At 67.0% G+C, this 15,992-nt stretch overlaps 1 protein-coding gene across 1 annotated transcript; it reads right to left on the minus strand.

Annotated features, from left to right (window-relative positions):
• Nucleotides 1-3,950: 3,950 nt before the first annotated feature.
• On the minus strand, nucleotides 3,951-14,849 carry MLC1 (modulator of VRAC current 1). The gene is made up of 12 exons (XM_008155422.3): nucleotides 14,808-14,849; nucleotides 14,207-14,387; nucleotides 13,011-13,100; nucleotides 11,823-11,876; nucleotides 11,397-11,498; nucleotides 9,489-9,584; nucleotides 9,172-9,243; nucleotides 8,041-8,157; nucleotides 7,815-7,871; nucleotides 7,363-7,485; nucleotides 5,369-5,494; nucleotides 3,951-4,025 (listed from the first exon to the last, which is right to left on the minus strand). Exons 2-12 carry the CDS (start codon nucleotides 14,381-14,383, stop codon nucleotides 3,951-3,953), a joined length of 1,089 nt encoding a protein of 362 aa, XP_008153644.3. The 5' UTR covers nucleotides 14,384-14,387; nucleotides 14,808-14,849.
• Between the last annotated feature and the right edge of the window lie 1,143 nt (nucleotides 14,850-15,992).

Consider the following 15,992-nt stretch of genomic DNA (forward strand, 5'->3'; position numbering starts at 1 on the left):
GGTGAGGAGGGGGGGCCGGTCTGAAGTTGGAGCAGGTGTCAGGGCAGGTGTCGAGTGGGGGAGGTGTGGAGTGGGGCCAGTGGGGGAGATGTGGGCTGGAGCAGGTGGGGGAGGTGGGAGGAGGGCAGGTGGGGGAGGTGTGGGGAGGGCAGGTGTGGGGAGCACAGGTAGGGGTGGGGGAGGTGTGGGGAGGGCAGGTGGGGAGGGCAGGCCCACATTTCCGGGGGAGGGAGGCTTAGAATGCCGGGTGTGGGGCTGGAATTCTACCGGGAGGGCGGGTCAGGGGTGCCGCGCGGCGGGGCGGGGCGTGGAGTCCGGTCTGGGACCCGCGGGCGGGGCGGGCTCACCCGGGAGTGGTCCCGAGGCCGGCTCCGGGCCCCCGCCTCCCGCGCCGCCCTGCGCCCCGCGGTCGCCCGGGGAGACGGGCGGCGCCGCGCCCTGCGCCGAGGAGGGGAGCGGGCGGCGGGGGCGCGAGCGCGCGGGGCGGAGGCCGGTGCGGGGCGTGGGGTTGCGCGGGCGCGAGGGCGGCGTGGACCGCGGGGCGCGGCTGCTGCGGGGGCGGCGGCGGCGCGGGCGGCGCGCGGAGCCGCAGGCGGGGGTGTCCCGGCGGGGCGCGGGGCCGGGCTCGGGGCTGCGGTCCGCGGGGCTGCGGGGGCTGGCGGCGGGGCGGAGGCCGGGGCCGCGGGCGGCGCGCGCCATGGAGGCTCGGGCAGGAGGGTCCGCGAGTGACCTCGCCGCCCGGCCCGGGTCCTGCGGTCCCGCCGGCGCGCTGTCGGGGTCACACCGGCGCCCCGCGGTCAGAGCCACCAAGTCACAAAGACCCGAGGGTCACAAGCGGTCCCGCCCCGCGACCCTCCGGCCCCACCCAGGCCTCTGGGCCTTCCCTCCAGGGTCCCCCCACCTCTGCTCGCCTCGGCTGGAGGGACAGCCCCCTCCCCGCCCCCAGGGCCCACGTGGTAACTTTCAAAGCCTGGATGTCGTTGGTTTAACATCTTTATTTCGGATCTGAGGGTCCGCCTCCGCTGGGAAGTGCGGGTGGGTGGTTGGGGGGACCCTGGCCTCTGCCCCGGGCTCTCGCCGCGCTCCCTCCTGGCCTCGGGTCACAGAAATCAGGAATAAACGGAAGGCGGCCCCCTCCATCGCCGTCCTGGGTCTGGCAGGGAGTTACCGCTCCGCAGCATCAACTAAATCAAAGAAAATGTAAATGGACAGAATGGTAACATTTCAAACCCCACACGTCGGGATTTCCCAAGGACAAGCCAGCATGGAGCCCACAGGCGCCCCGTTACGGCTCTAAGACCCCCTGGCACCCCCTGGGCTGTCCCCGGGGTCCTGTCCCCGCGTCCAGTCCCCACCCCCTGGGAGCTGCAGGGAGGGAGGTGGCTGGGTGGGCCCTACATGTGAGCAGGGAGAGCCGCCTGGCCCTCGCCCGCCGCCCAGGCCTCTGGCGCTCCGAGGACAGCAGGAGGGGTGCGGGGCAGCAGCTGTGAGGGCCCGCGGCCGGCAGGCTCACCCGCCAGGTGTCTGACCCGACTCCTCCGTCTGATCACGATCTCGGCAGCTGGCCGCGTGCTCATAGGGAGCCCCTCACCAGGTCCGCACCTGTCCGCCCCCAGCCCTCGGCTCCCGGGCAACTGGTTCTTCGGTTCCCTGGCCGGGCCTCTCCACCAGCCCCTGGGACGTGGGAGCCTGAGCCTCCAGCATGGCCTGCCCTTCCCCTCCTGGACTGACGGGCGCGTAGCCCTGGGCGCGACGTGCCAGCCTGGACACAGCTCCTAACCCGAGCGTGTTCCCACCCAGACGTGCTAACCCGAGCGTGTTCCCACCCAGACACGCTCCTAACCCGAGCGTGTTCCCACCCAGACACGCTCCTAACCCGAGCCGTGTTCCCACCCAGACACGCTCCTAACCCGAGCCGTGTTCCCACCCAGACGTGCTAACCCGAGCGTGTTCCCACCCAGGCGTGCTAACCTGAGCGTGTTCCCACCCAGACACGCTCCTAACCCGAGCCGTGTTCCCACCCAGACGTGCTAACCCGAGCGTGTTCCCACCCAGACGTGCTAACCCGAGCGTGTTCCCACCCAGGCGTGCTAACCTGAGCGTGTTCCCACCCAGACACGCTCCTAACCCGAGCGTGTTCCCACCCAGACACGCTCCTAACCCGAGCGTGTTCCCACCCAGACGTGCTAACCCGAGTGTGTTCCCACCCAGGCGTGCTAACCTGAGCGTGTTCCCACCCAGATGCACTCCTAACCCGAGCGTGTTCCCACCCAGACACGCTCCTAACCCGAGCGTGTTCCCACCCAGGCGTGCTAACCTGAGCGTGTTCCCACCCAGACATGCTCCTAACTCGAGCCATGTTCCCACCCAGATGTGCTAACCCGAGCGTGTTCCCACCCAGACGTGCTAACCCGAGCGTGTTCCCACCCAGACGTGCTAACCCGAGCGTGTTCTCACCCAGACGTGTTAACCCGAGCGTGTTCCCACCCAGACGTGCTAACCCGAGCCGTGTTCCCACCCAGACGCGCTCCTAACCCGAGCGTGTTCCCACCCAGGCGTGCTAACCCGAGCGTGTTCCCACCCAGACGCGCTCCTAACCCGAGCGTGTTCCCACCCAGGCGTGCTAACCCGAGCGTGTTCCCACCCAGGTGTGCTAACCCGAGCCGTGTTCCCACCCAGACACGCTCCTAACCCGAGCGCGTTCCCACCCAGATGTGCTAACCCGAGCCGTGTTCCCACCCAGACGCGCCCCCAGCTCTGGATCTCCTGGTGCCACGTCAGTGATTCCGATTACTCCAGGTGCCCTGGGGACAGACGCACAGACTGCTTCTGGGCCAGGATTTTAATCAAAGCACATGTTATTCTCACACCCACACGGCCTGCAGCCCAGCAGGTGGACGGCGACAGACGGGGACCCAGCCCAGGCCAGACCTCAGGTGAGTGAGGACCAGACGAGCTACTTGTTAGGAGAAGTGAGGGCTCCGGGGCAGGTGAGGGCAGCGGCCTGGCCGGGGCAGCAGGGCCCACAGGTCAGGAGGGAGGGGCTAGGCCTGGCCCAGGTCGCCAGGCTACGGCGGCCGGGAGACGCGACCCAGTCAGTTTCCAAAGCCTTCGATGCGCCCCCAGCAGCCACTGAGCCGCACAGGGGACAGGCCCTCTCCAAGGGCTCGGGAGCTGGAGAGGGATGACACGTGCCGCCGAGTGCCAGGTGGACCAGCACCTGGAGAGGCAGGCCCTCTGCAGTGGCTGGGTCAGCGGAGAGGAGCAGTGGGCGGTGGACAGCCACGGAGAAGTGTGGGTGTGGGCGCAGGACAGAGCCTCAGGTCTGCTCTGGTCCAGGAGACAGCGTGGGGCGGGGGCTCGGTCAGAAGAGAAAGGCCGAGACGGGCTGAGCCAGCGGCCTGCCGTCTGCACACAGTAGGTGCTCACCCAGACGTGCTCCTAAGCCGAGCCGTGTTCCCACCAGGAGCCCAGCTGGGGCGGCTCAGGGGCTGAGCATCGACCTATGAACCAGGAGGTCATGGTTCGGTCCGGGCACATGCCCAGGTTGTGGGCTCCATCCCCAGTGTGGGGCGTGCAGGAGACAGCTGATCAATGGTTCTCTCTCATCATGGATGTTTCTTCTCTCTCTCTCTCTCTCTCCCTCCTCCCTTCCTCTCTGAAACCAATAAAAATATATTTTTTAAAACCCACAAAAAACGGGGCAGGAGCCAGGTGAGGTACGGGAGGCGCGAAGCAGGCAGCAGGCACAGTGGCCCAGAAGCTGCGCAGACCAGCGCCGAGTCCAGCCCCACAAAGCCCCCCTCGCCCCACACCGAGCTGCCCGCCAATCAGAACGGTCAGCCTTTGCCCATGGGAAACAGACACTGCAGCCCGCCGCCCTCAGCGGGAAGGGGTCAGAAGGGAGCAGCTCGAGGTCACGGCGCCGGGCAGGTCTCGGGGCCGCGGCCTCACTGGGCCATCTGCACCACCACGGCCCTCCAGGCGCGCTCCTTGTCGAACTCCCTGGGGGGGCTCCTGGGCACCTGCGACGAGACAGCACGGGTTATCGCGGACAGCTGTGCGGAAGGCGGCGGAAGGCCCGACAGCCCTCAGCCCGGGAGAGCCGGAGGAGACCCCGGCCCTCTGCGCCCCCGGCTGCCCCGGCCTCCACAGGAACCAACGGAGCCTGGGCTCGGGGTGAGCTCTCCCCGTGGCCACATGCTGGCTCTGGGGGTGGCCGGGCTCCCGAGGCCTCTTCCTGCCGGTTCTCGGAGGGGCCGGCCCCTGGGAGAGCCAGCATCTGTATACAGTAGGTACTCAATGAGTACTGGCTGACGGGGGAACGGTACACCACAGTGCAGGCGTAAATGGGACCTCCAGGCCCTTCATGGGGGTAGGGGGTGCCACCCCCACAGAGAGGGTCTGGACCCGGCCTGGGACACTGTGACGCCATTGGCCGGAGCCTGACACCAGGGAGGGAGGATGCTCCAGGCAGCGGTCCCCCAAGACCTGCAGAAACGGAGGCAGCTGCGGGAGGCTCCCAAGTCCTTCCCCCCAACTCTGTACCCTGGTGTCCAAACACAGAACCAGATCCATCGCCTGAACAGCAAAGGGCAGAGCCGTCCCCACAGGAGAGCGGCCACAACCAGGTCACAAGGACAGCGGGTCTGAGGCTCTGAGGCGTGTGGTGGAGGGAACAGCGGGACAGGAGGGAGGTCAGTCGCTGAGGATGGGGCCTGGGCAGGAGCCGGTCCCAGGAGGACCCGGAGCAGCTTGGTGGGGACACGGCGCCAGGGCTGCCGAGCGCAGGATGTGAGTCGTGAGGGGCCGGGGGCGGCCAGGGGTGGAGCGTCCAGTGCACCCGGGGCCGCAGGACCCTGCTCAGGGCATCGTGCACCTGGGGGCGGGCGGCCGGGGTCCCAGTGGAGCAGGCTGGTGGGCCGCCCACAGGGAGGGAGGGACCTCAGCCTGTCAGGTGTGGGGACAGGAGGTGGGATGTGGGCGGAGTCCGGGCGGTCTGAGCTGAGCCTGGCAGAGTGGCTGGTGGACCCTCTAGGGCAGCGGTCGCCAGCGGGTGGTCCGCGAGGTCGGAAAGGTTGGCGACCGCTGCTCTAGAGCCCGCCGGCCAGAGGGGGTGACGCCACCACGCCTGCCAGGAGCGGTGGCCCCTCCCACAGAGCCACGTCCCAGAGGCCCGGGAGGGCCCGGTGACCGCGTGAACCTGGCCCGTTTGCAGGAGTAAAAGCATTCAGTGGGGACACTCTTTTCAGGACGGACCTGTTTGCCTGGCTGGCTTTAGGAAACCGCCCATTTCTCTTCCTGCAAATGTTTGCTGGGTCTTGAAGGAGGCAGCGAGGACGGGTCTCACCTGCCGGGCCGGACTCACCTCCGCGGGGCGCTCCTGCGGGCGGGCCCCCGCGAAGCGGGCGCACTGGGCCGCGGTGGCCGTGTGCAGACTCGCCTGCAGCACCAGCTCCAGCAGCAGCAGCAGCAGCAGCAGGTCGTAGGATTGCTGGCGGGAAAGGGAGCAGCTGGGCCACGCCCCGCCAGGCCTCAGCCCCTCCGTGACCCCCGACCCCGACCCGCCGGCCAAGGAGACCACTGTGGGAGCCTAATCAGAGGACGCTGGATGCTCAAAGCCATTTGCCACGTGCAGGCACGAAGGCAAGGACCCGCGACCTCACTGCACACACGGCGCAGGCGCCTTCCCACAACCTGGGGCCGATGCCACTGTCTGGCAAGAAGCCTCTGTTGGTTGAAGATGGCGGTGGACAGCGGGCTGCTGCTGGGCGGCCGCTGTGTTAGCAATGACCGCTGTGTTGGCCATGGCCGCCGTGATGGCAGGCCGCCGTGATGCCCATGGCCGCCGTGATGCCCATGGCCGCCGTGATGGCAGGCTGCCGTGATGGCAATGCCGCCGTGTTGGCCATGGCCACTGTGTCTGTGCCGCTACTTGAAGAACTGTTTTGTCTGCTGGCTCGACAGCAATGGCTGGTCTGCCATAAAGCCTCTCACGTGCCTACGACTGCGCATGTCTTCTCCACCTAACGCCAGCGTCCGGGGACCTGTGCCCACAGCTGCCGGCGAGCAGAGTCGAGGAGGAAGAATCTCACAGCCTCGCGGCCAGCGTCCTGGGCTCCGCGCGGACCGGCCCCGGGGCCACACCCCCTGCGCTGGAGCCTCAGCAAAGCAGCGGAGGGCTCGGCTCTGCTCCGGGCTTAACAGGCACAAAAGGGCCCCGGGCGGCCGGTCAGTCTCCCGTGTCCCCCACAACCGTCAGCAAGGGGGCCGCGAGCCCCGCCCGGCCACGCCCGCAGGGGCTTCTAAGTGCATTTGGAGAAGCGGCGGCCCAGCGGGGTCCCCACAGCTGTCCTCAGGTTGGGGTGGCAGCTCCCGTGTCCAGGGAGGACCGCAGCGCACAGACTGAGGACGGAGGAGACAGACGGAGGAGAGCCACCCAACGTGGGGCCCCCGGCTCGGCCTTTCAGGAGAAGCCCCAGAGAAAGAGGGGGTTCCCTCTCCGCTCGTCCAGGTAAACTAGGGCACAGCACTCGCCTTTCTAATTACAGCTTAAACCCCAGGAGAGTTACAGGAAGACGTTGGTAAGTTTAACCACACACAACACACCAAAACGCACCACGCAGGAATCATGGCGCGCGGAGCTGAGGCCACTGCTGGCGATGTCAGAGCCACCAGAGACGCAGAGGGTCAGAGGTCACAGGAAGGAAAGGCTGGTGCAGAGGTGGTCAGAGGTCACGGGAAGGAAAGGCAGACGCTGCTGGCCCCTCACCAGCTTCAGAACGGGGGACAGCTGCTCCCACCACGGCTGGCAGGGACAGGGGACCCCTCACCCGGGGGGTCTGACGGCACAGATGCCTCTCGGCCCGGCAGGTGCGCCCTGCGGAGGGTCTGCACAGACAGGACCAGAGCAGCCCGGCCCTCCCTGGGGAGCAGCTGGTGACCTGGGTCACGGGACTGCATGCGTGTAATGAAAGGAGACAGAGCACGCGATCCGAGTCGGAGGAAAGGCAGGAGAAACCGTTCAGTTAAAAGGAAAGAGCTAGGTGTGCAGACGTGACGGAGCGTGACCTGCCTCCGGGCTGACTTCGGAGCCATGCACGTGTTTCATGGATTCAAAGACACGGTCACCGGGGAGAGCACCACATCTCAAGGCGGAACCAAGAGGAGCCGAGCCGTAAGCGCGTGTGTGGCTCCACAGCATTTCCCTCCCGGGGCCTGAGCGGAGGGCAGAGCCGGCCCGGGGCTCGGAGGGACACGGTGCGCGCCAGACACCGACCATCCCCCGGGGCAGAGTGGGGGCCGGCCTCCCGCCCCAGAGACTCCCCGGCACGCGGCACGGTTTTAGAGGAAGACACGCACCTTGAGGGCCGGCGGGTAGTCTGCAAACACCTCCACGACTCGCCTCACGCTGAAGGTCAGGTAGCCCGCGGCCGTGAAGAGCAGCGGCGCCGTGAGGCTGCAGATGGCGATCAGCACCTCCACCTGGGGAGCAGGCGGCGTGGGGCCCGTCAGCTCGAGCCGCACGGGCCGAGCATCCGTGTATCTGCTCCCGTGCAGCTCCTGCTAACGGTCTGGCTGGCCTCCCGCTAATCCCAGCGCGCCACGTGTCGGGGTTCCTCGATGTGGGCACAGCTAACTGCTCACAGGGGAAGTCGCACCGTGGCCGCCAGCCTCCTGCTGCCGAGACCTGCCCGCACCCGTTCCCACACTGACAGACACGGGATGAGGTGAGGCTGGGCTCCCCCCACCGCCCCCACCCCCACCCCACCCCACCCCAGGACAGCCCCGCCCCTCAGCCTGGTCCCACCTACCAGACACCTGCTGGGACACTCGGCTGTCACGTGACTGGCAATGGCGCTTGGGAAACACTGAGGAAGAAGAAAAAAGGAAGACATCGGAGGGGACAGGCCACGGGGCCGGCTCCCAGCCGTGCCCTCCCGCCCTTGTTCGATGGGAGCGCAGTGCGGCCAGCAGAGGGCCGGCAGCGCGAGGCTCCGTCGCCATGACAGACGAAGAGGCCGCGCTGGGTGTACTCACGGCCACCAAGATCCAGAAGAAGGTCACGGCGAGGTGCGGGCTCGCGACGGCCTCGTGCACGTTCAGCGTGATGACCCCCCCCAGCACGGCAGAGACGCCAGCCACCACCTCGATGACCTGCGGGGGACAGTGGAGGCAGCATCCCCGGGGAGGTGGGCCGGCTCTGGGGTCCCCAGGACACGCGTGTCCCTGACGTGGCAGGCAGGGCGTGGGGGCGCGAAGAGCTCGGGGCAAAGGAGCGACACCCCGTCCAGTCTGAGGACGACCTTCCCAGAGACGGCGGACACGCACCCTCCGACCCGAGGTCGCGGGGAAGGAGGGCGCTCCCACCACCAAGGTGGGCGGGCAGGACAGGGTGGACACACGCCCGCAGGCGCCTCGAGGGAGTGGCTCGGCTCAGAGGGCCCCGAGGACGGACAGTGAGGAGGGGGCAGGCAGACAGCAGCCAGAGACACGGGTTTTATGGCAAAACCACCCTGCAGGCGGCTGCTCTGTGCTGAGTCGTGAATAAACCCCACTCCCCCCGCCCACACCTGCAGGCACAGAGAGCAGCCAGGACGCCAACTCCGCGAGGGAGGCGAGCAGCCTTGTTACGGGACAAGCAGACGCAGAGAGAAAGGCTTAGCCCTGGCCGGTGTGGCTCAGTGGATAAAGCATCGGCCTACAGACTAAAGGGTCCCGGGTTCGATTTCCGGTCAGGGCACATGCCCGGGTTACAGGCTCCATTCCCAGTAGGGAGCCTGCAGGAGGCAGCGATCAATGATTCTCCTCATCATGGATGTTTCTCTCTCTCTCTCCCTCTCCCTTCCTCTCTGAAATCAATAAAAAATATATTTTAAAAAAAAGTCTTAAAGTGAAGAGAGGGTGGCCACGTGATGGACCCTCAAACCAGCACCTGCACCCCCACCCCCCCCACCCACCTGCACCCCCACCCCACCTGCACCCCCACCCGCACCCACATCGCCATCAGTCATCCACACCCGGCAGCTTCTACGACGAGGTGCTTTGGCACCAACCACACCGCAGGAGCCGCGTTCCCCGCAGACAGAGCGCAGGCCACGCGCTGACGTCTGTCCAGCCCGCCCTGCCCCTCCCCCCATAAAACCGACGGAGCAGGAAGGACGTCCTTACGGAGCACGCCTTCAGGACCCGCGCAGGGAACGCCACGCCGGGCAGCATGCTGGTGCTGTCGGAGCCGGAGCCCTGGAGAGAGAGCCGGCTGACCTGCCTGCGCGCCGTGCTGGGGCCGCCCCCTCCCCCTCCCCCCACCCCCCCCCCTCCCCCCACCCCCCAGCTCCGGCCAGTGACCGCCAGGCCGGGAGCCGCTCAGGTGAGCATCTTTCTCCACAGACAGACTGGGTCTCTCCGCGTGATACTGGGGAGGTCAGCACAGCCCCGCCCTCCACACGCCCGCACACGGCCCCACACATCTGCACATGGCTGCCCACCTGCCGGCGGGACGCCTCGCTGGCCCGCGCGGAGACGATGACCGTGGCCGCCATGAGCAGCTCCAGCAGCAGCAGCAGGACCAGGTTGAAGTTGATCTGCAGGGGCCGAGGGGGGTGGGGGCGGGGGGCGGGGCTGAGCGCCTGCCTCCTCTGACCTGTGACCTGGACCCTGGGCAGGCGGGGTGCCGCCCCTGGCTGATCCAACTCTGGCCCCTGGTCCGCCTTCCCTGCCGCCGGCCCCTCCAGGGTCCCCGCTCTAAAGAGAGGAGCCCCCTGGCTGGTGGCTCAGTGGTTACAGCCTCGGCCCACAGACCAAAGGGTCTCGGGTTCGATTCCCGGTCAAGGGCTCGTGCCTGGGTTGCAGGTTCCCTCTGTGGGGGAGGGAGCCAGGGGTGTGTCCCTCTCCCCTCCTTCTGCCCTCTCGGAAAGCCACGGGGGAGAACCCTCAGGTGGACTTAGAAGCGGTGATAGTTACGGAGAGGGAACTGCGTCCACACCGGACCTGTGGCGCTCCCCGTGGCTCTGCTGCCAAACCCGGGAACCGGGGGCTCTGGGCGCCATCCCACTTCCGGCCGTGCTGGCAGTTACACGCACCTGCCTCTGTGTTAGCGTTCATGGAGTCACGTCCTACACACGTCAACGTCACGTCCGTTAGTATTCAGAGCCACACGCTAAAAAACGTCCGTGTGTGTGCAAATGGGCCGGTCCAGGGCCGGCCTGCCTCTACTCTGGGGGCTCTCCCCCCACCGGCCCTCATCACCCGGGGCCAGGTTCCCGACAGCCAGGGCAGCCCCTGTGCCCGGAGCCCCGACACTCTTCACACAGCCTGGCCTCAGCCCGCGCCCTGCCTGCTCCTCCCTGCTCCCCGCGCCCCCATCCCTGCTCCCCGCGCCCCCATCCCGCGCCCCTGCCCGCTCCCCGTCCCTGCTCCCCGCGCCCCCATCCCTGCTCCCCGCGCCCCCATCCCTGCTCCCCGCGCCCCCGTGTGGCCTCCTGGCCCGTGGCCCCTCCTCTTGGGGGTTGTGAGCACAAACTGTCCTCTCAGTGGCCGGTGTCCCGACCTGGCCTCCCCACACCTGAATGATGGTGAACCCACGCCTTGCGGGCGTTTGGGGAACTGCCCGGTTGCCCCAGGAAATCAGTCCAGATCGGGCTGTGCCTTCTGACAGCATGGCGGCATGGAGATGGTACTAAGCGGGCGGGCTCCCACGGCACCTGGGGCAGCCCGCAGCAGCCTACGGTCACCCAAGCAGCCAACCACCTCCCGGGCAGACAACGCGGACCCGCGTGCGCCTGTCCGTTTTTGGTGGCTCATTAGCCGGCTCAGCCTTCCTCGGGGCCGCCCCAGGCTCTCCAGGGGCCAATGCCGGCGGCCGCGTCGCCCAGAGCAGGCGGCTTTGGGTGAGGACTCCCGGGTGGGTCCTCGTGTCTGAGAACCGCCTCTGGGCTCTGGACTGAGGATGACGGCTCTTCCTTTTTCCCAGAGGCCCCCTCACCACCAACGCATCGCAGACTTGATGAGACACAAGGTGTCCCCCGGATGCATACACACTGAACGGTTGTTAGTTCCAGCGGGTGAAGCTCAAGAAGGAAGGAACACTGGGTGAGCCATCAGCTGCTGAAGTGTGTGCACATTTCGGGGGGACACCCAGCACGTCACTGTGTTCCCGTTAACGTCTAAGGACCGTGTGGAAGGCACTAAAACAGCATCAATAAATCTACCCACTGAGTCAAACAAACGGTAAAGACAATTCTCTCCAGAAGGATGAACCCTCCACCTGTGTCAGACTCCAGGCCGTGACACACTTACACGTGGCAGCAGCCACGCGCCCCACAGAGACTCGGCGGCAGGAGGCACCGGGAGGGAGCGGAAGCGTTGGGACCCGCGTGGCCCAGGGAGGGACTCACGTCTATTGCGGACGGGTTCAGGACCAGTTTGCACCCAAACCAGATCAGACACGTCGTGGTGATAGCAAACGTGGAAACAAACAGCAACTGGAAGCTGGGGATCTGAAAGAAAAGTCGGGGTCTGTCTCCTTTGTGTAACATTAACCCTGACCCAGGTCACTCGTGGAGAGTCCCACGGCCTCAGCTCCTGGGCAGAGGGTGGGAGGGCACAGGACGCCCTGCATGGGGGCACGGGCTGCTGTGGGCAGTGAGGTGCGTCCCACCAGGCACGCGTGTGTGCATGCACACACACACATGTGCACATGCACACACATGCACACATGTGCGCACACACATGCGCCTGTCAGCCCTCAGGGCCTGGTCCCTTCTGCAGCCAGGAGCCGTGCAGCTGCCCAGGGCACAGAGACCGGACAGAGCCGGACTCACCACGTCGGCGTTTCTCCGGGACACAGCGAGGCTCACGACGGCGGCGGGGATGCACTGGAAGAGAGCAGAGCCCGTGAGCGGCCCGGCCCCGGCCTGAGCGCCGAGCCTCCCAGCACCCGAGACGGTCGCAAAACCAGGGTGGCGGCCACGGGCCAGGCCCCGAGCGGCCCCGAGTCCGCCGAGTGGTTGCTCTGGAAGAAGCGCCAGCTTCTGGCGAGACGGAAAGGACATGTGTGACCCGTGTCCCCGGTGGACACTCGGAGGCTGGAGGCAATCCCTGCGGGGACCGGGCTTCGAGCCGCTTAGGAAATTACCCAAAGGGGCCGCACCGCGTGCAGGCGTGGAACTCAGGAGCTGAGCCCCAGGGCGTTCTTGTCGGGGCCCCACTGTGACCCTCACAGGAGCAAAGGAGAAGGGAAGAGGGCAAATGTGGGGCATCGGGTGGGAGGTGGACAGAGGGGGCCAAGGGGCCTCAGGGCCACACCAGGTGTTCCTCTTGTGGGTGACAGACCTGCAGACGCTGCCGTGGGCGCAGCACAAGCTGAGGGGCGGGGCCTGCGGGGCCGCAGCCGTGGTTGGATGGGGGCGGGGGCTGGGCCACCGAGGGCGGAGGGGGAGCCCTTGGGACCCCACGACCCCGGTCACCTGAGGGGGAAGGGCACCGCCAAGATCTACACCGGGACCCCCAGCCTAGGCTGGCGCTGCCCTGAGGCCATCAGGGTCAGAGGTCAGGTCACTGTGGCCCCAACAAGGGCTGCTCCAGTGGTGAGGACAAAGGTCACCTGGAAGGTTCTCCCTCGAGAGGCAGGGTGGGCGAGAGGCAGGGTGGGCGAGGTGTGTCAGAGCTTTGTCCTGAGGCAGCAGAGGCCGCCCAGGGCAGGCGGGAGGGAAGCTGTCTGTGGCTTCAGGCCTTGGAGGATGGGCCGGCGACCAGCGGCCCGCAGCACGGCACAGCTGGGAGGCGTGGGGCAGCCCGAGTCCCCGAGGGGCCGGCTCTGAAGCCAGAGACCAGGGAGCCATTTCCAGCCCAGGAGCCGTGGAGGGGCTCAGACTCACTCATCGGTCGTTTTCAAACGTCCTGAACCCGAAGCGGAAGCCCTGAGGAGGGTCGCTGAGCCGAGGGCCAGCCACGTGTCTCGGAGCACAAACCCTAAGCTTCGGTCCAGGACGCCCGGGGGCGCTGCTTACCGCGCCCGCAGCACAGCGCAGGTAGTCCATCTCAGAGGGAAACACGTTCCCCAGGTACAGCGAGCACCCCGAGGTCACCAGCAGGCAGCCCTGCAGCACAGCAGCGACTCAGGGGCGGAGCCTGCTGGCACCTCACGCACCTGACCCCCCGGACCCGCCGCCGCCGGGCAGCCACGGCCCACCCTGCCCGCCTCAGGCTACGGGCTTCGGCATTTCTCTAGGGGAGAAAAGGAGGGGCCCTGTCAAAATTTAAGGTAAGAAATGATGCCGCTCCCCAGAAAACGCCCTCCCCCCACCAGGGGCAATTTCTGGGCCTCAGGACCCCCACTCCCAGGCCCAGGCGAAGCCCCATCCAGCTCAGGGCCCAGAGATGGGAACTCGCTGCAGAGGGTGAGGTTTGCGGGCGGGTCCGTGTTAAAGGTCACTCAGACCCGCGGTGCGGGCGGCGGCCTTGTCTGGCCACTGTGAAGGCAGTGCTGGGGCCTGGGGCAGGGAGAGCACGGCCCACACCTCAGTGAGGTCGGGCAGCCGGGGCAGGGGCTGGGGCGCGGCTCCGAGTCCAGGGCCCCAGGAGCAGGAGGGAGGGGGAGCCTCCTCAGTGCCCCGTGGGGGGGTCCGATCTCAGTGGGATGGGGTCCTGGCCGGGGGGAGGGCGAACAGGACTATCGGGGGTGCTGCCCAGGGGGCCGGAGCCTGGGGTTCCCAGGTGACCAAGCTCGTCTGAAGGTGAACGTCCCAGGAAAGTCCCCTCTAGTATTTGGTCTCCCTAGCCACCCCCCCCCCCCCCCCGCTCCCGGCTGGCCCTGCTCCTTGGCCCCTGGGCCTGCTCTGACACCATGGCCTGCCTCCCGCCAGGGGACACCGTCCCCTAGTCACTCTGCTGGAGTCTCCTTCCACCCCTGCAGGGTGACTCTAGAGGGTCCTGGAGGCCGCCCCAGCGCCATGCATGACCCTGCAGACGGCCAGGCGGGCCCTGGGCTGTCCCAGCTGTGGCGGGACCCAGAGCAGCCAGAGCCCAGCAGCCAGGGGGGTGGGCCCAGAGATGCGGGTGAACGGAGGACAGCGTTCGGAGAGCACAGCCCCACGGGGCTCTCCGGAGCCCGATGAGGGAGCGGCTGTCCCACGGGGCCGGGAGCGACATCGGCCAGGGCACACCTCCCAGGACCATGCCTCATGGCCCTGGGGCGGCGACTCACCCCCATCAGCACAGAGAAGACCCACGTCCTGTGGCTGAAGCAGGGGCGCAGCCTCGACGACAGCTGCAGGTCGCCAGCCTTGGCGTCCGCGTAGCCCTCTGCGTCCGGCCTCCCGCGCTCCAGGGTGGCCATCCGGTCGTAGCCGAGCTCCTCCCGGCAGGACTCCTCCCGCGTCATGGCGCTGGGGACAGACTGGCCTCGTTAGTGCCGCACGGAGCTGTGCCCGGCGCGCTGCCCACTCTGCTACTCGCGGTCGCTCTGGAAACGCTCCGGCTAAGACAAGTTCCCAGTGGGAGGACCGTTCACAGCGAGTCCGTGAACCTGGACAAGACTCGCTTGCTTCCTCACCCAGCCCGACAGTCGCCTGAGCCCCTTCCCAGCAAAGCGAACCCGCCGCTGGGTGCGGGCGGTTGCCGGGCTGTGGGTGCGCCGACCGGCCCGCTGTCCTTCAACCCCCACGTCCCAGGAAGCCCTGGTTCCTCCTCGCCCTTCAGTTGCTCAAGGTGGTAACTGAACCATCACCCCCTACACACACACACACACACACACACACACACACACACACACGTCAGGTCCCGTCCGACCGTCTGTCCGTGCTCACCTCCCTGGGCTGGTGGCGCTGGTGTCCGGGTGGGGGGTTCGCTGCTGCCCAGTCATCCTGCCGGGGCTCCCAGCAGCGACTATTCAGGGGGAACAAAAGCCCGGCAGCTCTGTGCGGGGGCCAGGAGCAGGAGCGCCTCGTCCTGAATGTCAATGAGGGGAAGCCGTGACCCTGGCAAGTTCAAGTTGGTTGTGTAACCGCCGGCCTTGCCAGGGCCTGAATTCGCTCCCGGAAACAGAGGGCCGGCCTCTGTCCCACGCAGCACAGGGAGGGCGTGGGCGCGGTGGGGGGGTGGGGGGTGGTCTTGGAAGAAGTGCACCCGAGGGGGGTCCCGGCACAGAGTCCCGAAGGCGGAGGCCGCAGCTCTGTCTTGGAGACTTGTTATTCCGGGCACCCTTTTCCCATCCCCTGCGATCATATGAGGAAACCTGCACAATGGCATGCACACGCAAACACACATGCATGCACATGTCTGCACGCAGCCTGGCTGGGTGGCCCTGGACTGCTTGGGACTCTGGCCGACCCGTCCCGCAGGCAGCCCCACAGTCCCCAAGGCGCCCTCTCCTTCTGCTCACTGAGCAGAGAGAAAGGCCAGGACATGCCTCCCCCCCGAGATGCTGGCACCGGCGTCACAGCGGCAGGTTCTGTGTGTGCACAGCGAGCTCACACGCCCTGAACACGGGCTCCGCACACACAGACCCACGGGAGGTGAGAGCGAAGCGTCAGATCCCCATCCTGGGGTGTTCTGTTGTCTGTGGGTTTTTGTGTTGTTTTTTAAATATATTTTTATTGCTTTCAGAGAGGAAGGGAGCGAGAGAGAGACAGAAACATCCATGATGAGAGAGCACGATGGATGGGCTGCCTCCTGCACGCCCCCTACTGGGGATCGAGCCAGCAACCCGGGAATCGAACGGGGACCTCAAGGTTCACAGATCGGCGGTTTGATGACGGGGTTGAGACGTCTGTTGGGCGGCCGAGCGCATCTGCTGAAGAGCTGAGCCGAGGAGTCCAGAATCCGGGGATGTTTTTCCCATTGAATTTTAGAAGGAGAGCGAGCGAAGCATCCGCGTGAGAGACACATCGACTGGTTGCTCCCCCGCCACACACACACACCCGACCAGGGCCGGGCTCAGACCTGCAACCCAGGTGCGTGTCCTTGAGCGGGAGTCGAACCCGCGACCCTGC

Source organism: Eptesicus fuscus, chromosome 7 (genome assembly GCF_027574615.1).
Source record: "Eptesicus fuscus isolate TK198812 chromosome 7, DD_ASM_mEF_20220401, whole genome shotgun sequence".
Classification (NCBI taxonomy): Eukaryota; Metazoa; Chordata; class Mammalia; order Chiroptera; family Vespertilionidae; genus Eptesicus; species Eptesicus fuscus.